General features: G+C 33.7%; 1 protein-coding gene across 2 annotated transcripts in view; it reads left to right on the top strand.

Moving 5' to 3' along the window:
* The window catches only part of LOC150098051 (transmembrane protein 184B-like), a 146,492-nt gene extending 123,845 nt beyond the window's left edge, over positions 1-22,647 (top strand). For both annotated transcript variants that reach the window (XM_090406121.1, XM_090406119.1), the window contains exons 8-9: positions 3,544-3,791; positions 20,546-22,647. In XM_090406121.1, the coding sequence (XP_090262247.1) occupies positions 3,544-3,791; positions 20,546-20,803 (506 nt within the window). In that variant the 3' untranslated portion in view covers positions 20,804-22,647. The remainder of the gene's footprint in view (positions 1-3,543; positions 3,792-20,545) is intronic.
* Positions 22,648-24,682: the final 2,035 nt, after the last annotated feature.

The following is a 24,682-nucleotide window of genomic DNA, read 5'->3' as shown; positions in this document are numbered from 1 at the left end:
GCTGACCAGCACAGAGTCCTAATCTAAACCTTTTAGGGCACCTGTTGAACGAGAGAATGTCAGTTGAGAGCCTATCATAGTCAATTTCATCACAAGAAATGACTATTTTAATGAGGAAACGGGTCAAAATTATTATTGGCTGTCTTCTATGAAGTCCATCTCTAGTGCTGATGGTATAAACTCCACAAATATATAACTGGACATCACATATAACTACTACTAGATGTATTCAAGGTCATTGTTTATTTGTTCATTGGCATTTATTGGAAACACTGGAGAGTGACATCTATCACTCTTTTACTTCAATGCTGTTTTAAATTTCAGCACTTACTCAAGAAGAGAGTGCCAAACATTTTCTTCTGACATAAACACTAGAATATCTGTGTTTTCTTATTGGAAAATAGGGAAAGCCTGATCCTTATTAATTGTATACAGTAACTTTTTTGTATATAAAATTGTATATATGTATCAACCTTATAGCTACTATACTAAACCACTCTAGCATGCTATTCAGATCACTTTTGAAATCTGTTGTTCAACTTCTTTGAATTGCTATTTAAACTGGTCATCTATAAATTCCAGATCAAGATATTTTGGTTATATAACTACTAATCAACTTTCTTATAAAAGTTTATCATTGCTAACATATCATGCCATGTTTATACATTGTTTTTTGGTGGTACATGAAATTCATGTACCACCAAGGTAAACAGGGTGGTGAAGCCACCACTTTACTTATTGAAGGCCTGAAGTGGCTTGAAAGAGTTCCATGCTAGGTCTCTAGGAAAAGAGTTACCTGGATTATCTTAACTACATGTCCTAATCTCTCTTTCTCTGAATTTAAATCACTGAAATCATTGAAGAATAACAATTTAATTGGTACTAAGGCTGACAAAGGAAAGGCTATTGTTGTTCAAGATTAAAAAGAATATGAGAGAAAAATGTCCCTATTTCTTCAAGACCAATCAACCAACAGGTCCCTCACATCCAATCCTGCCTGTACTCAATTAAGTAGATTTAATTACCTTATCGATGACGTTTCTATATGAGATGAAGATTAAAAGAAAAAGCTTAAAACCTTCTTTGGTCAGCCACCTAAATTGTATGGTCTTCTCAAAGTTCATAAACCAGATATTCCATTAAGACCAGTTGTAGACTGTGTAGGATATCCCAGTTATAAAATTTCTAAATTCTTATCTAATTTACTCGCTACTTCAACTAGAAGAACTGTTACTTATATAAAAAATACTTTGGATTTTAAAAATTTTATTTTTAAAATCCAAATATCTGAGGTGCATTTTGACTCCTCAGATATTATGATTAGTTTAGATGTCGGATCCTTGTTTAGTAATGTTCCTTTATCATGACACCATTGAATTACTTCAAGAATTTCCTTCGGATATTGTTAAACTCTTTGATTTTGTGATATATTCTGGTTATTTCTCCTTTAAAAACAAATTATATCAACAAATCGAAGGAACAGCCATGGGCAATCCTATTTCTCCTATTATTTGGCAACTTCTTCCTGGAACAAGTTGAAATGTGTATTTTTGATGACATTTCACCTAGACCTACTCACTGGTCCAAGATATGTGGATGATATTTTTGCAATTTGGAATTGATCTTCCACTGAGTTACAGCAGTTTCCTTCTAAATTAAATGCACTTCATCTCAGGATCTAGTTCACCTTAGAAGAATAAGTAAATAAGCAATTAGCCTTTTTTGATCTTTTAATTCTTCATCAACCAGATAGTAGCCTACATTTTTCAGTTGAAGATCAAAAGAAAAACCTATTTTGGTCATCCACCTAGATTGTATAGCCTTCCCAAAGTTCAGAAGAATACTCATACAAGCTGTTATATTCATGCTGAATCTCATCACCATCCTATTCAAAAGGATGGATGTACTAAAACATTAGTACATCATGCCCATTCTTTATGTTCTTCATATAAACTGTTACAGAAAGAATTGCAACATATTAATTCCATCTTTTTATTTAATGATTTTAAGGATCCTTTCATCAAAAGAGCTTTTAACAGTTATGATATCTCTACCTCTTCAAATACAGAAGAAATAACTCGCATTCCTATTCCTTATGTGCATGGCATTAGTGAATGCATAATAAAAGTTTTAAAACCACTTTTTGTTACCTTTCACTCCATCAGAAAAATTTCTGCCTTTCTTGCTTCTCCTAAGGACAAGCTTCCATCTCTCAGTTATCCAGGTGTCTACCAGATTTGTGGAGCAGGCTATCTACACTGAACATAGAGTTCATTGGAACAAGACAAAAGTTCTTCATAAATCATTTCCTCATAGAAAACAACTTTATAAAGAAATGCATGAAACTTTACTTCATTGTCCTAATTTAGACAGATCTGATGGTCTATGTTTATTACTTTTTAAATCAGCTAATCTTTTCTAACTTTATTTTGTCTTAATAATATATATATATATATCTATATCTATCTACTACTAATATATATAGATAGATATTTTTTTTTAAGTTAGGAAGTTACTGTTTATAGTTATCTTATATTAGCTACTTTGGTGGTGCTTTTTAGAATTGTCTGTTAATGTTTAATTGCCATTCTGTGATCTTGTACTGACAATGCCTGTGATATTCAGGCAAAACTTCTACGCTAATAAATTTTCTTACGTGAGTTTTTGTCAGATTTTATAGTTCTTTTCAATCTTAAGTACCCATAGTACTACTAGTATACTAGGCTTATATCCTTTCATACATACATTAAACACATAAATACACACATGAATAGTAAAACAATCACTGAGCACCATTATAATTTAAGATATGAATGCTTCCAAAATTTAGCAAAGAGTTCTGACTGCATGATTCAAACTATTTGAATTTAAACTTTTAATGCAGAGATTGAACTACATGGTTAGAATGAGATTGTGCCATCAACCAGATGCTTTCCTAACAGAGGTCTGTTAATATATGCCAAGACACATTTTATTTAAAACTTCCTTTAAATTTTTTAGTTATTGAAAAATTAATTATAAAATAGACAACATATCTCTAAAGATTTTTTGTGTATCCTCCAGGATACACATACCCCACTTTGGAAAGTGCTCTTCTAGATGATTAACTAGTAGGTTATTGCTGTAAAATTGTTAAAATGTTCACATGATTTGAATGAATTTAATTTGAAATTCAGTTGCTATTCCTTGAGCATTAAATTACAGTTGCCTCTCACTATAGTAGACACTACTGTAATAAACTTGTTTGTCATAACAAACTACTGAAAAGTCCCAAATAATGTTCCATAGGTACAATGCCCAGTTAAAAAAATTCACTGTTGTGAGAATCAGCTGTAAATGGATTTTGGCATATGTTTTGCTTCAGCTACTTTTAATACAATTAATTTTAATACAGTTGAATTAGCTGAAAGAGTTTATCAGCATTTAAAATATTCACATTTAGTAAACAGTATTAATGACTTGTAACATTTAATTTTGAAATTAATTTTTTTAATAAATTTCATCAAATTATTAATATATATTTTCTCATGTGATTGTATACAGGAGTCATCTTGGCAGTTTTAGAAAAGGCTGGAGTAATTTCTCCACTCTACTCAGACAAGGAAGGAATTCCCATAACTAGTGCTGGCACTGTGTCTGCTGGTTACCAAAATTTTCTCATTTGTATTGAGATGTTTTTTGCGGCACTTGCTCTTCGTTATGCCTTCTCTTATCAGGTATATATGGATGGTTTGCATACAGATTCCCAAGGGCGTTCTGTTACAATGCAAAGCATATCTAGCAGTCTTAAGGTAACTATAACTTTATTTTTATGTAGATAAACTTGCTATATCATTACAGAAAGGAAATCTTCTCAGTTATTATTCTATAAATAAATTTCATGACTTTAAGTTGGAGCAGAAGAGAGATACTAAATGAAATATAGAGAATTATAGATGGCAAATGACATTAAAAAAAAAAATTATTAGCATAAAACATACTAATTTCTCTTATTGATCATCTGTTTATATATATATATATATATATATATATTCTCAATTACTTGGAACTAATTATAATATCATGTGTATAATATTCTATGATTATGATTCTTTGTATATTACAACAGATTTATGGAAAATTTTAGGATTTTCTGATCAAATCATATGGGATGATACTAATAGGCCCTGAAGTTGATGTTATGCCTGCTATTACCACTGTTGAATTAGCCATTTGTCATTCTCAGCTACTACTAAGGATGACAAATTGCTATTTAATTCCATATAATTGCAAGTTAATTTACGTTAATTTACTTTGGTCATGCAGGCTTATCCATTACTAAACACATTTCCAAACACCAATTCTATATTGAATCAAAAACATCATAAATCTAGCTTTGCCAAACGTGCAGTTACTAATATTATCTATGGAACCCTCTGGGATGATGATAAATTATTGTACAGTTGTCCCCAAAAAATTTGAACATCTTTTTAAAGAAAGTGCTAAGGTAGTTCTCCATTGCCAATCTCTGCCCAAAAGATGAGAAACTATTATCTGTAACTATTTTTTAGTTCATTTATTTTTTATTTATATACAGAGTGTCTCAAAAAAATGTATACACACTTTGAATGATTATAAAGTTTGTATTTATTATAATATAGTTAACTTTCACATTGTAAAGTACACTACATAAATGTACTTTTCATCCCTCAACGTCAGTATTCAAACTGCTGACCGTCCTGGTCCAGGCACCGCTGATAATATGTAGCAATGGAATTGCAAACACTGAGAATCATTTCGTCTTGTAGCTGAGCGCATTCTCTTTCGATTGCTGCTTTCAAGTCGTCGACTGTTGCCAGTTTTGAAGTGTAAACTTTATCCTTGATAAATCCCCATAAGAAGTCCATTGCCATGAGGTCTGGTGAACGCAGAGGGTATTCTACAGAACCTCTTCTTCCAATCCATCTGTTGGGTAGAATCTCATCAAGATAGGCCCCACATCTCAATGGTATTGTGAGGGTGCCCCATCTTGTTGAAAATAAAAGTCCTCATCCTCAAAGTCCTCTTGAATACGTGGCATAAGAGCTTCATGCAGCAAGTTCAAGTAATTGGCACCAGTTACAGTACCATCGTAAAAGAATGGTCCAATTAATCCATGTGCTAATAAGCCACACCACACTGTCACTTCAGGTAAATTTACATGATTTTCCTCCATAACATGCGGATTCTCAGGTGCCCAGTAAGTGCAATTGTGCCGGTTAATTGACCCATTTAATTTAAATGTGGCCTCATCACTCCACACAATTCGTCTTGGAAATTGTGCATCCTCTTCACATTTTTCCAAGTACTACTCACAAAACTGCATTCTCCTATCCGGATCATCTTCTTTGAGAGCGTGTACTCTTCTTGGAATGTAACTTTTCTAATGACTGCACTTCAACATGCAATGGACACCTGATTTTGATACTCCTATCTCACGAGACGCTTGTCGCACATATTTTCTTGAACTTTGACGATATATTTCAATCAACTTTTCTTCTGTTGCGGGCTTCGTAACTGTTTGTGGTCTTCCTGAATGTTGCTTATGGACATTTTGAACAGTTCCATCTTCTTCAAATTTATCTCTAATTCAAGTGATAGTAAGTCTCGTAGGTGGATCTCGTTGAAATTCTCTTCTAAACTGTCTTTGCACTTCCAGTATATGTTTTCATACTTCCAGTAGCATTTTAGGATAAATTTTCTTTCCTCAAAGCTTAGTCTGGTTTCAGCCATTATTTCAAATTCGTTAAACCTGCAAAATAATGAAAATTAAGTGAGTTATCAGCTGTTGAAGTGTGTATACGTTTTTTGAGATACCCTGTATATATAAAGGTATCCCTTGCTTAACATAGGATTTGATTAACATGCCAAAATTAATTGCTACAATCCCTTGATATACGTGTCAAGAGTTTTGATTAACGCACCTTTAAATTTACCACCCAAAAACATGCAAGCCTTGTGACATGAGCATGATATCATCACCCCCCCCCCTCGCAGCTGTGCTCCCAGAACCTAAGTGATAGCCAGTTACTTCGCTGCCAGCATTAAGAGTGAGTGTATTACAAGCTCCAGTTGTTCTGCTGTATGTATTTACAAATTATGTTCTTCGTAAATTTTGCAGCCCATTGGTCATGTCGAAGAATAAGAGCAATCCCACAATGGGTCATTAAGTGAAAAAAAGAAGAGGGAAATAATTACTTCAGATACAAAACTTGATATAATTAAAAGTTTTAAATGTGAAAGCAAAAGTACGATCAGAAGCAAAATTGGTTTTAATGAGTCTACAATACGGACTATTTTGTTCAATGCTGATGAGTATTGCGAACAAGGTAAAGTTGCATCTACATCTGCAAGTATGCAATGCACACGTAACTGGAGTGCTACAATGGTTGAAATGGAAGATCTGTTGATTATTTGGCTGAAAGACTGCAATCAAAAGAGAATTCCAATTAGTGCCTATAATATCATGGCCAAAGCTTTAAGCCTGTTTTCAAGACTTAAAGAGACTAAATGTAAAGAAGACAATTCAAAATTCGCCGCTAGCAAAGACTTGAAAATTTTAAATCTAGGGCTGGACTAAAGAATGTGAAAATAACCGGTGAAGCTGCACGTACCAATGAAGATACTGCATTACATTTCCTGCTAAGCTGCAGAAAATTATCGAAGAAAATTATTAAGATTACTGCCAAATTTTCAATGTAGATGAAACTGGCCTCTATTGGAAAAAAATGTCATCTACAATTTTTATATCAAAAAAAGAAGCAGCCTGACTATAAAGTATCAAAAGATCTCTTAACTGTTATGCTTGGAGGGGATGCTAATGGAGATTTTAAATTGAAGCCGCTGCTTGTCTATCGAACTCAGAACCCAAGGGATTTAAAAGGATGTGTCGTGACGTTCTCTTTTTCCAACGTTCGAAATCGCCATCTTGTTATAAGTTACTCTCATAAAAGAAAACAACTAATTATGAATTGGTCACCAATCCAAGGTAGAGAAATTTCTATTATACTGCGCCACTCTATCCTTACATTAGTCTATATAAAATAGCAGGATCAATTCACAGATAGTTAGTTAGCAGTCTCCTCATTCATTCTGGCCGAAGTATTTGTTTTCCACTTGGGATTCCCGCAAGATTTGAATTTTTATGAACGGTGCAATAAAAAGGAATTCAGGCAAACAATAATTAGATTAACAAAATAAAACATTTAATATAAGCTATATAATACATACATAAATTCCACTTCTGATTTCAAACAATATGGCTCAAGTTAAACATTAGGTCAAGTCAATCACATTTGCTCAATCTTCCAAACCATCACATACACTTTCTCAGTTTCTGAGTCACAAAGTTCCTACACTTAATTAAATACAATAGAACTTCCTATCTGAATGGCTTCCACACAGTTCTCAGCTATGCTATACGCTTAAAGAACACCGCAGGCACTAATCGCTGTAAATATCTCTCAACAATTCTTATTTTCAAATTCTCATTTGCAAAGAATTTCCACAGTTAAAGTTAGGTTAAACATAGCGTAACTAACATTCAATTCTTCATGCATTGAAAATAATCAATATGTCAGTCCTTACCAGAAGCAGTTCCTAGTACATCAATTACGTTGCGAATAACTTTCAAAATATATTTATTACACTTAAGAACACATTTATAAAACTTCTCCACGGTTATAACTAAAACACTATTAATCACGCTTCATAACTCTAGATATCAACTGTAAGGTACTTTAATTATCCTTGTTACCACTCATTAAATAATTAAACATTGTGCAGTTCTCCTTAGGGCAATTTAGAATTAAGTCGCAATTCTAGATTAACTGGATTTAATCAGAATTCTTCACTGAACGTCCAGCTTCTTCATATTATCTGATTGCGGCATTAAATTCCTTTATTTATTACTGCTGACTTCACCTTCAGCTAACTATAAGATTCACTTCGTCTTTACTCGCTTATAATTATTATCCTTTTTAACTTCTGCCCTTGAGAACTGTTCATTTACTTCCACTTCTCTAGATTATACCCTTGCTTCCTTTCACTCCAAAATTTCCGTTCCAACTGTCTCTTGTTACCTCTATATTTTTTTTTATTATCCTTCTAGCTCACGCTCTGTTCCACTCGCGCTCGCTTACTTCATGCGTTTCCATGACAATAAATAAACGTAAACATTTTCGTTAATGTTACATAAGGCTATACTACTACATTGAGTTAATAAAAACACAATAAATAGAATATTAGAGCTACTTAATTAACTCTTTCATTTCGTATACAGATAACTATAATAATATTCACGTTACAATATACATATATAAGTTACAATAAATTATACACATATTACTGTTCAAATAATTAATAGCTGATTAAATTCAGAATAAATACTTAAATAATAATTCTTAAATAAGGATTAATAAGTAACTTTATACAAGTCATGATTAATATATAATAAACAATGTTAAATGTGAATGAAAAAAAAAACAAAGTACACAACATAGTTTCATTCACAGTTTAACAGATAACAAGAACTCTTTACCTGTAATTTGGCAGGCAAATCAGAAGGCTTGGGTTACCCAAAATCTATTCGAAGATTGGTTTAAGTCTTATTTTTGCCTGGCAGTTGAAGCTTATTGCAAGAGAAATAACTTAGCTTTCAAAGCTCTTTTGCATTTTAGATAATGCACCTGGTCATCCAAATTCTCTTAATGAGAATTATTTTTCCCACCAAATATGACATCATTGCTACACCCTATGGACATGGGTGTCATTGCAACTTTCAAAGCATATTTTCTTAAAAAGACATTCTCAAAGGCAGTAGAAACAACAACAGGAGAAAATGTAATTACGCTCCAAGAATTTTAGAAAAAATGTAACATTAAATATGCAATTGAAAACATTCATGACTTGTGGGAGCAAGTGTCTTCTAGCTGCATGAAAGCTGTTTAGAAAAACATTTTGTCAGAATGCGCTAATGACTTAGGTTGTTTTCAAAATCCTGTGAACGGGATTGAAGAAATCATTGCAATTGGTGAAGACCTTGGTTTTGATGGTGTTGATGCAGAAGATGTTAAAGAATTTTTGGATTCAAATTCAAAAGATTTCAGTGACAATGATCTTGAAATTGAACAATGCGCATATGAAGACAACAAACAAATGGAATGTGAAGAAGAGGTTCCAAAGAAGATAACAGTCAAAGAACTGGATGGAATATTTCGCAGTTTACAGTCGCTTAAGCAGCAAGTAATGGATATGAATCCAGATGTTAATCGAAGAAAGCTTGCGAGGTCTGGAGAGTCATTTTGCTTGTTATCATAGAACTTGTGCCGATAAGAAAAAACTAAAACTGTTCAAACGACTCTTGATAACTTATTTTGATAAAACAAATTGCAGTAACTAATGTAGGTACAAGTATTTATTAAACATTTACTTTGCATTCATTTTTTATCTTTCCTAAAAGAGTATCATATAAAATGAACTATTAGTACAATAATCAATCATGGACGAATTGTACTTTTTACCATTGATTATTATATTTGATTAACGCGATTTTGATATACTCAGTAAATCGAGGGATTAATTAACTGCATTAATCAAGGGATACCTGTATTTGAAGCAGTGGATTTACTCAGCTATATGACATAATTAAACACATTTAATGACTAGAAACTGAGAGATACCAAAATAGAAAAAATACTATTTATTATTTCAGCACACAGGTTTGTTTTCTTAGAAAACTTCATCAGGTGCATAACATGAAAAGAGAAATACAAAAATATACATTACAAGAGGCAGCTGTAAATTAACTTGCGAATGTATTGCTGGCATTTGAAGGTGTTCTGGATGCCATAGTATTGTTGGGCATGTTCATGTGTGCATTATCTTGTGTATGCCAAAGCTGGATAGCTGAAGAGTGATAATCAGATAGATTATAGCTAAGGTTAGTATTAAGATGGATCAAATTGAGAACAACTTCTATTGATTCCACAATTTTCCTCTCCAGGTCACTGGATGAATGACAGAATCTTCCTCATTACAGTAAGCAGAATGAAGAATATGATTAGATAGTGTGCTGCTCTATTTCTGCCATGTAAATCTCTCACATGTTCTTCCATACACACCTTAATGAATTTCTCTGTCTGACCAAAATAGGGTACATTGCAGTTCATCAAAGACAAACTCCTGAATACTTTAGGCTTTCATGTTTTGGTTTAGGTGTTCCAAGTAAGAAACAGAGTTTGAAAAGAGGAGTAAAAGAAGTGCAGATTTTAATTTTCTTGAGAATTTTAGCTAACTTTGATGAAACGGAGCTGATATACTGTAGAGATATAAAGCCATCATCAGGACTATCTTCAGTATGGTGAACAGGTAGATTAAGAAGTAGCTTTTGAACAGTCTGTATAGGATAGCTGTTTTTCTGAAAGGTTTTGGGAAGAAACTGTAGTTCTTTGGTGATATCTTCTTCACTGAGGCAGGAGTGAGCATGTCTACCCAAAGTAGAAATATATTGGCAAAAGTATTTGGACACCTAGTTAAACCTAGGTAAAAAAACAAAGTGTTTTAATTACATTTTTGGTACTGAGTGGGACCACCTCTCTCCAGAATGACAGCAGCTATCCTTTGGGACATGTTTTCAACCAATTTCTGATATGTTGCAATGGGAATGTTCTTCCATTCCTTGTGTAAAGCTACCCCATTGCTAATGCTTATGACAGCTACTGTGGTGTGGAACGAATTTGTCCCAAAGATGTTCGATTTGGTTGAGGTCTGGACTCTGAACTGGCCAGTCCAACACTTCGATGTTGTTTTGTGGAAACCAGTCTCAGACGTGCATTGTGGTATGGCATGGAGCATTGTTGTGCTGAAGCATGCAAAAGTCACTGCTGAAGTATGAAGTTGTCCAGGTAGTCATCAGATATCATGGTTTTAGTCACATCCACCAATGGACCACACCCCAGCCAACTGAAATACCCCATACTATTACCAAACCTCCACCAAACATGACAGTCAGAATGATGCAGTCGTGGCAGAACTTTTCCCTGGATAATCATCTGCTGATCCAAAAACATCACCATCAGAGTCAAACATTTCGGACAGTGATTTATCGCTCCACAGAACCCTTTTCATCCATTCATCTATGGTCCAGGAAACGTTGTGAAAGACACCAGTCCAAATGTTATTTGGCATTGGTGGAAGGGGGATGTGTGACTTTGCAGCAGCTCTGCCATGATAACTTAAAGCTTGCATCTCTCTTCAGATAGTTCTAGTGCTGACAGATGTCCAGATCTGCAGCATTTTCCAGGTTGACTGTGAGGTCTATTACTGATGACATGCAAGATGCTCGAACATTCCAAGACAGCGCTTGTTGATCTCAGTCGGTGAGTGTTGGTGGCCTCCCAGAGCGTTTTCCTGCTGTGGTAGCACCATCAACTTTCCATCTTCGAATGACATAAGCAGTGGTGTAGTTTGGTATACTGAGACTGGTAGCAATGTTATGGACAGAAAAGAAAGACCACTAATATGACACCCAACTACCATCTCATTTGGTGGTCTGTCAGTTCTAGTGAATGTGGCATTTTGGCATTGAGTAGAGTGCAAAACATGCAGCACATCCCACCTTTTATTACTAGACTTATGTAGACACTCCCTGAACATTTGCATTAGTAGATCCAAATGCATGACACATAAGGTTTCCAAATGCTTTTGTTAACATAGTTGCATGCTCATACACCTATTTCAATCTTAATAGTATTATATTTATCTGGCTCTCTCTCTCACTGTACATGAAAAAGATGCTATATTCCGATGTTGTTTGAATTTACCAATTCCGTTTATATTGATGGTTTAAGAAACAAACCAAAATATTTGTATAATTAATTAGTTTATCAAATATCTTTCCACTGTGTTCACTTGTATATTTTATGTTTCTTATGCTTTAAGAAAAAGCTCTGGAAGGAATGTTGTTCTGATGTATCAGCTGTTAAGTATGATTGCTATTAGCAACAAATAGCATTAACTAAATTTTTAAATAAAATTTGAATTGCAACCAGCTAGGAATGCTAAGATTAATTCAAAAAACTTTTATAGATATGTAACAAGGGGTAAGTGTAATGGAAGCAAATCAAGCTTAATGTGGTCCAGCTCTGCTCCTCTGGACCATTTTTGAATGATCCAGACTTGGTTGCAGAAGAATACAATAAATATTTTGCAAATGTTTATATAAATACTGATCAGTTAAAGAGGAAATGCTGCTTGAAGAACAAGAATTACCTAAGCTGTAATATAAACAATATAGGAAATTGCTGTATCTTAAACCACTTAGCCATTGAGGTTGGTGGTGTGGAGAATCTGTCTCCTTTTGTAGTTAACTGTATAAATGTCATGAAAATTTACGGTATTCAGAGTGGATTGTGTATGGAGATTGTATCATTATAGTTATAATAAATTACACAGATGCACAACCAGACTTGGTTGCAGAAGAATACAATAAATATTTTGCAAATGTTTATATAAATACTGATCAGTTAAAGAGGAAATGCTGCTTGAAGAACAAGAATTACCTAAGCTGTAATATAAACAATATAGGAAATTGCTGTATCTTAAACCACTTAGCCATTGAGGTTGGTGGTGTGGAGAATCTGTCTCCTTTTGTAGTTAACTGTATAAATGTCATGAAAATTTACGGTATTCAGAGTGGATTGTGTATGGAGATTGTATCATTATAGTTATAATAAATTACACAGATGCACTTTATATACATTTATATACATCTTTTAACCCAGTTTAATATATGTAACAATTTTTTTTTTTTCATAGACTAATTATGTAAAGTGTTTTTAAAGAATTTAAGTGTCTTTACAGTCATATCACATGATTAAGTTTACACTATTACTAACTTCCTGTCAGCAATTTTCCTCCAACCTTAGTCTGTTATTTTTCAGATATACAGAACTATCAGATCTTCATTTGCCTTTGGGTCTTTTTCCTGTCTCATCAAAACCTCTTTTTTTTTTTTTTGCTAATCTTTTTTCTTATTTTTTTAGGTGACCATATCACCACAGATGAGTTCTGCCCACACATTATGGAATGCCTAACATTGTCAAGTTCCTTTTTGATATCTTAATTTCTGCCATTTCCACCAATTTTAACCCATGGATCTGAGACAATGGATGTCTCAGATCCATGGGTTAAAATTGGTTACAGTGCTGTCTTATATACTACTAATTTAGTGTTTAGGCCAATTTTTATCTTATTCCATATAAATTTAATCAGTTGGTTGCCCTCACCATACCATCTTCACTAATTCTTGTAGAAAGACTTATACGCTGGTTAAACATGATTATTAAATACCTAATACCGGCGCCTTGGAAAAAATCAACAAAATCCTAAAAAAATATGACTTGACCTCTTGTTACAGACCACATAGAAAATTGGCATCCCTTATCTGCTCCACTAAAGACCAACCACTTTCCCTACTTACCCGGTGTATACCATGTCCCTTGTAGCTATAAATTGTCCTATTTTGGCCAAACAGACAGGACAGCAAATATCAGAATCTCAGAACACAAAGACTACATCCGATTTCACCAGTACAGTCACTCTGGGCTTGCAGACCATGCTCTGGATACTCGTCACAGAATAAGGTGGAAGAAAGCCACAGTAATACACCATAGCAAGTTCAAATATGAAAGACTATTCGTGGAATCAATCTCAGCCCTTAGGAACATGCCAAACCTCAACAAATTTGGATGCATGAGACTGCCCCAAATTTGGGAAACATACATCAGGAGAACTTGGTCCAAAGGCCAAGAACACCTAATATAGCCTGCTAGAGGGCACCATCAGGACTTTAGGAAAACGGTAGCGTCCTCGCTTCGTTTCTCATTTGCTGTTGTGTAGTACTTGCGTGCACATGTCTTTATCTTAAGTTCCCATGAAGATGGCAACATGACGTTACCGAAATATTGGAAAGTATACATTAAATTTTTGATTTAATTTATATTCTAGTATATGCTGTCAATTCCTTAAGTATTTAATAATCATCTTCACTAAAAATTGTACCTAAATGGCTGAAATATTTTACTTCTGTAGGTTCGCCATTCACAGTGCAGATGTCCTCCATATTTCAGCATTTCTACTTCAGCTGACTTTTTCCACATTTTAGGTTTCTGGTGCCTTTTTTAATTTTTGGGTACTAATGTGTACTTGTGATTGCATACCTCTTGAATATTTTTAACACTATTCTGTCACTGCTTATGTCATTTTAGCAGTCTTTCAAAGTAATTACCAGTTATCTAGAATATCTTTACTTTTTGTTATCTTTATCATCTCTGATTCCTTTAAGAGCATTCTTTTCTCCTTTTCTAAACTTTTTCATTAGCCTCCAGAACATTTTGGCATCTTTAATGATATTTTTCTTCTACATTCTTATGAAAGTCTTACCATGACTTATCTTTAGCTACTTTTTCACTTAATTTAGCTTTCTAACATTTTTATCTGTATGCTCAGGACACGTGACTTACTTGCTAGCAATTTTTAGTATGCTTTCTTATTTTCCAGGACTGCCTCTTTAACTTCTTTAATTGTTCTCTCCTTGACAAAACAACTTCCCCACATATCTCCCTGGCTGAATCAAAGAATGTTTGCAGATTTTGTCCTGAGTTGGTATCCATGGAATAGAAATGTTATCCTTGAATAACCTCTAGGTTTGCATCTCCAGTTCATTTTCATGTTGAAAGTTGCTCAGTGTTGATTTTTTTTTTTTTAAAACTTTTCTACATATTTACTTTTGAATATGATACACAATTAATACCTCCTTTTTTTTGTCAGCCACATTCTCTGATGACTTGAAAAATTCCTATTCTTCTTCTTTAGTAAACCTTCTGTAGGCACAGATAAATCTCATTGTTCAATTTTTGATTATGAAATTACTACTATTCAAGAAATTTATCTTTGTGTTTAGGTTGCATGCTATAGCTACTCCTTCCTTTCCCTTAGATCACTATTGAGAATATAACATATTTTTTGTTCTTGTCATTTAGCAGAATCTCATCTGTTTTAATCTTTCAGGACCATTTTCTTCTCCTTAACTGCATGAAAACTTTTTACATATGAAAAATCACTGAAACATCAGCGAAGTCTGATAACTGTAAGATTGATAAGCATAAATGTATCTTGTACATTTATGCTTATCAATTATGTACATTTATAAATTAACCTCCTTACCGGCCAATGTGGATGAAATAGTGACACCAAATTGCACTTCTTATCCATGTTATTCAATGGGTTTTAGAGCTTCGTATCCAGATTTATCTCGACGTCTATAGACGTCGTGGCCGGTTGGGGGGGTTAACATGAATATACCTTATAATGGGTTGGGAGCTTTCACTTGTTAGGTGTCATGTCAGTTCTTATAAGGTGTATTTAAGTTTGTCATTCTTACTCTCATTTATAGTGCAAATCATAAGCATGCTTACAAATAGTAGGAACATTTATCCTAAATTTTCAACAAGTAGCAGCTTCTTGCATTTTTTTTTTTTTTTTTTTTTTTTTTTTTTTTTTTTTTTTTTTTTTTTTTTTTTGGGAGGGGGGTACAATACTGGTATGAACAGCATTGTAGGTTCCATGAAAGAACAGAATATGAAGAAACAGAACTGTGACAAATCAGAACAGGGGAAAAATAAAACATTTATTATTATTTATTATTGTCTTGTCGTATCTCTATATGTTGTATAGATTTTTAATCACTGCAGGTTGTCCATTCGGCGTAAAAACATCAATGTATAGTTCTACAACATTTAAATGAGCAAGTCCTTCACAGACCCCCCCGTGGCTCCTTATCGGTTTTGTCAAAACTTATCCGGATGTACGGAACACAGTTTATTTGTAGCAAAAATACAAATAAACTGTGTACCTACATTTCCAAGAATACTAAGTAATTACAGGGGTACTTCTTAAGAACTGATTTTCCTATCCCAGAGAAGTATGCTGACCTCATTTTGTATGATACGGGAGCTGATGACCCAGAAAGAATATTGGCAATTGGGAATGATGATCTGCTCTCAGAATTAGACAAGGATGTCATTTATGGAGATGGAACATTTGATAAAGCACCTAGCATGTTTTTTCAATGGTACACATGGCATGCTAAGATTGGCAATTCATATCCTCCATGTATTTATTTTCTTTTGCAAAAAAGAATATGGATACATACAACAGAATGTTTACCATATTACAACAATTGGTGCCCAATATAACACCCCAAAAGATTCTGCTGGACTTTGAAAAAGCATGTATGTGTGCTACTCAAGTTGCTTTTCCACGAGCAGAAGTAAAAGGGTGCTACTTTCACCTTTGCCAGAATGTTATTAGGAAGATCAACAGTGTTGGCTTAAAGGAAGTGTATGAGTGATATTGACATGAAGTTGAAACTGAAGTCCCTACCTGCTCTCTCCTTTGTGCCATTAACAGATGTAAGAACTGTCTTTGACCAACTAGCTGCCACATTTCCAGATGAGGATAACTACAATGAAGTTCTCACATATTTCTTCTCAACCTACATTTGAAGGAGTTGCAGGAAGATCACCTCTCTTTCCAATTAGGATATGGAATCATTTTGAGGCTGCTGCTGAGAGATGTCCTAAGACTACAAATTGTTGTGAAGGTTTTCACAACGCCTTAAACTCATTGTTTCATTGTAGTCACCCAAGCATTTGGAACCTATCAGACGAGATATAGCTTTCCAGCGATTATTATTATTAGCCAATGCCCATACAGGTCGCCCAGAAAAAAGAGGTATGAGACCTTTAGTAATCAAGTGGCAATAGTTGTGTAGGAATATCAAAATCAAGAAGATAAATTGAGGTTTTTACACCGAATGGGTAACCTGCAGTGATTAAATTTTTTTTATATATATTTCTTTTATATTTTGTTTTATATAGATATTTCATTAATAAATAGACACGACATATCAAGATAAGACACAAATAAATGTTTTATTTTTTCCCCTGTTCTGTTTTGTCATAGTCCTGTTTAGTCACTGTTGTTTTTCCTCACTGTTCTGTTTTTTCATAGTTCTGTTTCTTCCGGTTACTGCACTGTACTGGTTCATGCCATTAACATTATCAGGGCAAGTAAATGCAACTTTTTTTTACATTGACAATGTCCCCTGGCAGCATATTCCATTTGTTGGCTACATGCCATGAGAAGAACTGGACCTTATATGTTTCCTCACCACACCATTGCTTATCTTCCAGTGATGACCTACGTTCTCATATCTCCTTCTAGGAGCTGCAGAATTTCTGTTGTTTCTTTGCTGTAAGAATGTCTTACTAACTATTATGTTTCTATCTTATCTCCTTCTCCTCCTCTTTTCTGTTTCTTAAACTTTGAAAACGTCATCCCTTTATTCCATCCTATCTTCCCTTTCATGTTAGACTCGTTGGCCTCTCACAGTCAGCCAAGTAATTTGGCTTCTTAGAAACAAATTTTACTGCTTATGATAGGGCATTTAATCCTATCTACACTGTCTACCATGTCTTAAAATTGCATATGTTGTTCTGGCTGATTTGCCTGTTTTGTGGAATGAAACCCCTGCATTTCTGATAGCCACAATAGCTTCATTAGGCAACACCTTTCATTTCGTCTTCATGTGCAAAATCCACAGCATAGTAGTCCAGATGTCAAAGGTGTTGTAAAGTGGGTGATTAACTTTCTTATTCTTACAAGTAAGTGTTCTCTTCAACCTTGCAATTGTTCAGTGCGATAACTTAACACTGATAACAGTGACTCTTCACTGTCTGCTTAACCCTTAGGTCTCTAGTTTCATTAAGTACTTGCAGCAAATTCCCCTTAATATAATAAATAGGTACTGTGAAATGTCCTCAATCCAAAATGCATAGCCCTTCACTTAGTAACATTAAACTGACACTCATTAGCATTCACTGAACAGATTGATTCCTAGAATCAATCTGTTCAGTGAATCAGGTAAGTCAGTCTGCAAAGATTCTGTATCAGATAATGTTCTTTATCACAAAATCCACCTTGTATCATCAGCATATAATTGGATATTCCCCTCTAGATTATCCCCAGAAGTATCATTAATATAGGAGTTAAACATCAGTAATCCTAGCTTAAACAAAGTACCTAAAAACAGGAGGTTATTTTACAAGCTGAAGGGAATGGGTATGCAAAATAGGTTTTTGACATGGATAGGAAAGGGCTGAGTGACAAGCATCAGACAACGATGCATGTCAAAAACCTATTTTGCATACCCATTCCCTTCAGCTTGTATAATAACCTCCTGTTTGAAATCCTACCATATGTTTTGGCAAAATACAGAAATATCATGGAGGATTAAGTAGTGCAAGATGGTGAGTTGTGTGGAATGCTCTCCTGTAATGAGTCCTTTTGTCTCATACTGTCATCACTATTGAAAAAACAAGAGTAGACTGCTGAAACAGACCTACCTGTAGCAGTGCTGTCCTTCTATAAAGGTTCAAATTGCTATCCACCCAACTTTGAATGCATTTCCTAACACCACCCTCTCCAATACTTTAACAGATAGTGTGGTCTATAATTGACTGCATTAGTTCTACTCCATCATTGCATAATGGAATTATATTGTCCTCTTTTCACTTGTTAGGGATCATGGTCTTGCTGAGTCTCAGACATCCAGGTTCTAGCATTGCACCCATGCAGTCCAACTGCTGTGAAAGAGATTAATTAGTCTCTTTGGTAAGGTGTATATTCCAAAGAGACTTATTACTTAATTACTTAACTCAGTTTTTCCAAGATTACTGGCCATGGAACGATAGTCTTTCTTTTATTCTCCACATAGTGAAAAAATTTTCTCCAATTTCCATTAACATGTTCAGCCAACATCTTTACATAATTTTTTGCCTAATCTAACCATGGTTGTTCTTCAGGCTTCTCTTGAACCTGGTCATCACATTTCTTCCCATATTGATTTCATAAATTTTCCTTTTCTGTGTAGCTCTCAAAGTTTTGTTCATCCAGACATGAACATGTCACTCAGCTATTTTCTGAGGATTTTAGAGTATATAGTTATATATAAAGCAGAATTTTTGTAAAATACTATATTCACCAGCTTTTATTCACATGTAAAAATCATACAATATAAGCATTAAATGAAATAGAAAATATTTCACATCAGGCTTCATACCTTTGAACATAATTATAGTTCAAATTTAAATAGTTAAATATAGTTTAACCATTATTATTATTATGGGCAACTCCAAGGAGTCCTTAGACCCATCGAGGGAGGCCCTAAACATCATGTCAAGAACAACTGTTCAGCATTCACAGTATCTATCATACTTTGCTTTGAATTCATTTACAGTCATAGCACTCACAACAAACTCTGGCAGCTTATTCCGCTCATTCACCACTCTCCAAGTAAAAAAAAAAACCTAGTTCTAACACTCTTGCTCAGTTTCCATGGCTGTCCCCTAGTTCTTACACCACCAGACCTGTTCTGAAAATTTTCCTATGAATTAATCTTGTAAAAATCCTTCATTAATTTGAATGTCTCAATCATATCACCCTTTTCTGCCTATCAACCAATTTGTGTGATCCACAGATCTTCAACCTGTTCTCATAAGGTTCATTCCATAGACCAGCTGTCATCTTGGTCACTCACCTCTGGATCCTCTCCACCTCCTCACCATCAAGAAGAAACCCTGGCACCCAGATCTGGGCACAGTAGTCAAGATGGGGTCTTATCAAAGATCTCATCTATATAATTAAGACACCATCTGAAACATATAATTATGTTAACCATAACTGGAGCACTTGTGACTATTGCAAGTTACAAGTTAAAAATTCAGTTAAATTAGTTGTATTTATCACTTTGGTTGTACAGTTTGCTCTCACTATGGTGAATTGCTTTTAGCATAACATTGTGTCTCTTGGACCTTGGCCAGGACTTTTCAGTAATTTGTTATCGTGGTGTTTGCTATAGGGAGAGTAAACTATAAATAGTTATACAAGAAACAAATGAAAACACAGCCTGGAACATCACATCGCATCTCTGGTGGCAAATCATGGAACAAAGGGGGGGGGGGGATTATACAGCTTTGAAAAGTTGTAATTTTATTACATGACTTACTTAATGTTCAGGTAATGCATGTATCATTGCATTTGTCTGTTCTGCATTTATTAACGATAATTTCCTTAATTTCTAAATGTTTTTCTTCAAGAGCATCATCATCATCAAATTCCTGCCATGTGCCCTCAAGGGGGTGTACAGGATATGATAGTACTACATGAAAAATTTACATCATTACTAACTTCCTATCTACAATTTTCCTCCAAATCAGTCTGTTACTTGTCAAGACTCCAACATTACCAGATCTTGTATTTCTATCATCTAAGAGCATCTCTATTAATTTTATCAGTTTTCATTTGTCAAACATTGTCACTGTTTTATATATATATATATATATATATATATTTAGTAGGACACTTTATATGTATACTGAATTGTGATTGTTTTTTTTTTTTTCAGGAAACTATGAATCCAAAAGATATCATGAATGATGCCATACACAATTTTCATCCTCAGTATCAGCAATATACACAATATACTGCACCAGCAGCACCAACAAATCACTGGGGAACCATGCATGCCATCCGAACTGCAAGTCTAGAAGATGACAACCACAGTCACAGAAGAACCAATCCTCAGCATAGACAGATCTCTACCATTAGTCACAACTATAATGAAAAGTCCACTTTGTTAAGTTCTGATGATGAATTCCAGTAATTGCTGACAGCTGATGCAGCAACATCTGTTACCACCAATAACCAAGTTTTGAAGTTTTGATGTGTCTTGTTTTCTTGGTGTGCCATTATGTTGTCACGTAAAGTTTGGTACCAATTGTTTGTTACTGCAATGTTTAACTTACTGCCCCTCCAAAATGTGGCAGCTGTGCCATATGAATCTGTAGTTTTGCCTCCTATATATGACTTTTAACATTTTATGGTACAAAATTTTCCTACACTTCCCAAACAAAGCAAACCTTTAAATGACATGGATAGTTGATCGATTTAAAGTTATAAGAAACTGCCTTCAGGAAGCTATAAACAACTGTTTTGCAATGTTGTTAGACATATGATTGCATTGTGTGGCCTTGAGTAATAATCTGCGACTAGTTTGGATAGAAAAGTACTAGCATCTAGAATGCTTATCAGATGTTCACTAAAACTTATGCTTAAAACTAAAGAAACATTGGACTATAAATAAGAAAAAAGTTTTATTGGACAGAAAAAAAAAGTAGTATGAATTTTTAGAGTAGACTGGAAAATTATTTTTTCTGATATACATAATATGGTGATATGCATCACATCTTCTCTTGCAAAGTTAAAAATTATTTGTACAGAGTAGGATAATGAAGAGTTTTCTAGAGTCCTTTTTGTGTGTGTGTAGGTATGCATGTTTGTGTATATAGTAAGAATGAGGGGTTGAGGGTGGGAAAGAGAATGAGATCAGATGTGTGTGTGGATTTATGTATATATAATATATATACATGTAATATATGTATGTGTTTGTGCATTTTCTTGAAATCAAGATATTACATGGTGGTTTGAAGCATAGCAGATGTTAATTTGGTGGTCCTGAATATAGATAGAAACATCATGAAAACTGTTAAAGTTAAAATTCCCATGTGAAGAAGATTGAAGCAAAGAAGAAAAAATTAATGATTTTTAAGATATATTATTACTTGGCATTTTATGTTTTTCAGAATCTGTAAATCAAGTGTTTTAAATGCATTTTGAAAAATTGCACAACTGAGCACATATAAAGTAATTGGTGAGATGTAATATGAAAGCATAAGTTACAGAATTCTGTTGTCATGTCACCTGTAAAAGAAGACCTTCAGTAACAGCAGAAAACTGGAAGGTAGAGAGAGAGATGATGATGCTTGTTTCTGATTGCAAGAATCAAAAGAAAAAAAATCTGTGTGCAGCTATATCACACCATTCCTTTAAGGGGGGGAAAAAGCCCAATTTTAAGAAGTGTGCATATAAATAAGAACAAAGATCATGTACAATGCATGTAATATATGCTAAAAACACATTTTTAAACAGTTAATTTATTCATTAGAATGTGCATTTTGCTACATTTTTTGCTACATTTTTAGACTTGTAAAGCTAAAATTGATTCACTAGTTGAGTATTCCATCCAGTAAATTAATATAAAGTGTTTTATTTATTTTTTATTTGTTTGTTTGCACAATTTGTTTGCATGTTTTCATTTACTGCCACAGTTCAACAGTATTTTATAAATATTAGAAAGTTTGTTTTATAAATTATTTTTGTCCAAAATGGACATTAATTGTTAGCAGTATGTTTTGTGTAATATGTTACTCTGTATACTTGTTATTGTTTTGTATGTAGTTAGACAAATATTTAAAGATTGTATTTAATACATCCATTTTCAAATGTGGAAGCAGCTACATGAGAGAATCAGGATATGTATTGTGGAAATTAATGCAATTACTCTTTTATTGTAACTATATGTCCATTTGCTGTAATGTATATTTATTTATTGATACAAAATGGACCACATGTACAGAAATAGGGAAGGTTATCAATAAAGAATTCCACATTAAAGTTCTTGATTATTTAGAAACCTATTTGTTTTTTGAATAATAGTAAATGAATGAAAATATATTATCATTTATATAAATGTACACTTTCAAGACTTAAGATTCAGTTTAGGTAATAGTGTTGATGCTTGGATTCTTATTAGTTTTGGTTATTACTAATGCTGATATTTTTGTGGAATGGATGCATACTTGAAATTAAATCTTGGATACTTGGGTATAGTTAAACTACCAGAAAGTAAGGGAAGTGGTATAATCAAAATAGAAATTAAAAAAAAAAAAAATCTTAAATATCTATTGTATGTACAGCTGCGGTTGACACTGTTCATACATTAGATCATAATGGCATTGTAAATTTTTATTTTAGCACAATAAGAAACGTACATGAAGATTTTTTTATTTCATAGAATTTTTGCCCACATATCAAGGCCATCCTTGGTATAAAATTTAAAAAAAAAAAAAATTTTTTTTAATTCAAAGAGCATGTAAGCTACACATAAATGTAACTGACACGTTCTCATTGTTGGATTCAATGACAGAGAGTCTCAAGTACTTTTCAAGTACTAATAATGTTTTTTATAACTCTAAAAGTGTGCATAAAAAATTGTTGAAGGACAGTATGTTCAAAGAACAACTTTCCATATTTCTATTCATATATTGTTGCAGTGACAAAGTAAGATTTCACAGATTTTGTTGAATAATTGTTCTAGCTAAAAAGATTGCTTTTATGGAATCTCACCTTAAAGCCCCAGTTTAAATTGAAAGGATGAACAAGTTATCCTCATTATGGGAAAGTATTGTTCTTCATATATCCTGCCCTTAAAAGGTTTCTTAATATATTATCTAATTTTAATTTGTTTAAAAAAACACCAGTAGGACTTGAAAAGTTCTTGAGATAATGCAACAGCAGATTAAACCAGTTGCAGATTAAGCTGGCTGGAGGCCCTAAAAAAAGTGTGTGTGTGTGTGTGTGTATATATATATATATATATATATATATATATATATATATACACATACATACTACAAAGAGAACTAGGGCTTCACTATAACAAAAAATTAAACACATAGTATGTGATTTAATATTTTTATTTCAAAACATTGCAATAAATTTTTCTTTATAATAACATCAGGCATAAAATACAGCCCCATTTGAGCTTGGGGTCCTGTGGCTGCCAGATTCCCACTTGATCTGCCTCTGGATTAAACAGCATCTAGAATCCATTTGTAGGCTAAAATGGATTCATCATGGAATAGAACTATTGTATTTGTCAGAGTTCACATGTTCATGGGATACAATACAATCTGCTGGCTTCCTTGCATAGAGTCCACTTGAATTGAGCTTTCTTAAACACGGACCAATTGGAAATGTTTTCACCTGTGGCCACAGCAACTTCAAGGGGCAGTGACAGGACATTAGGGTTCATCATGCTGTTAGAGCCAGTTAGTGTTCTGGTTGCATCGTTTGAGTTACCATGACTAGTTCTTGTAATAATTTGCATTGTGTGCAGACCTGTTGAGTGGTAAATCAATTTTTATTAGATACTCAGAATGTAATTATCAAATCAAATATTCCTTCTGAAACACTTAAAAATCTTGAAAAACATTTTATTCTGTTAATTTTGTTACGTAGTGTAAATGCACGAGTCATTCTAGCTTTAGTCACCATAATAAAATGTTGAGAAGCTTTGGGGCATTTTTTTATCCATATTATTGAAGCTTTCAACTTTTCTTTTTTTTTTTTGATATACCCTAGTCTCTCCCACTTAAATACCAGCCACACACTTTCTAATGATAGAACAGCCTGTTCTATCATGAACAATGCTCTGGTAATTGAGTTATTGGCAGTATAACTGCAACATCTACATGAGAGGAAATTCTTTGTATAAAATGCATGTCTGGATGTTGTTATTATTATTATGTAACACCTCCAGGGAGTCCAATGACTCATCGAGGGAGGGCAACTACTTTACAACTCTGTCTTCACGACTCCATCCACCATCTACAATTGAACCGCAACTACCATCAACTACACC

Source organism: Typopeltis vanoorti, chromosome 16, assembly GCF_054136105.1.
Source record: "Typopeltis vanoorti isolate ZY-2024b chromosome 16, IOZ_Tvanoo_1.0, whole genome shotgun sequence".
Lineage (NCBI taxonomy): Eukaryota > Metazoa > Arthropoda > Arachnida > Uropygi > Thelyphonidae > Typopeltis > Typopeltis vanoorti.
Note: the sequence above shows the minus strand (reverse complement) of the source record. Positions and strands in the feature narration are given on the sequence as shown.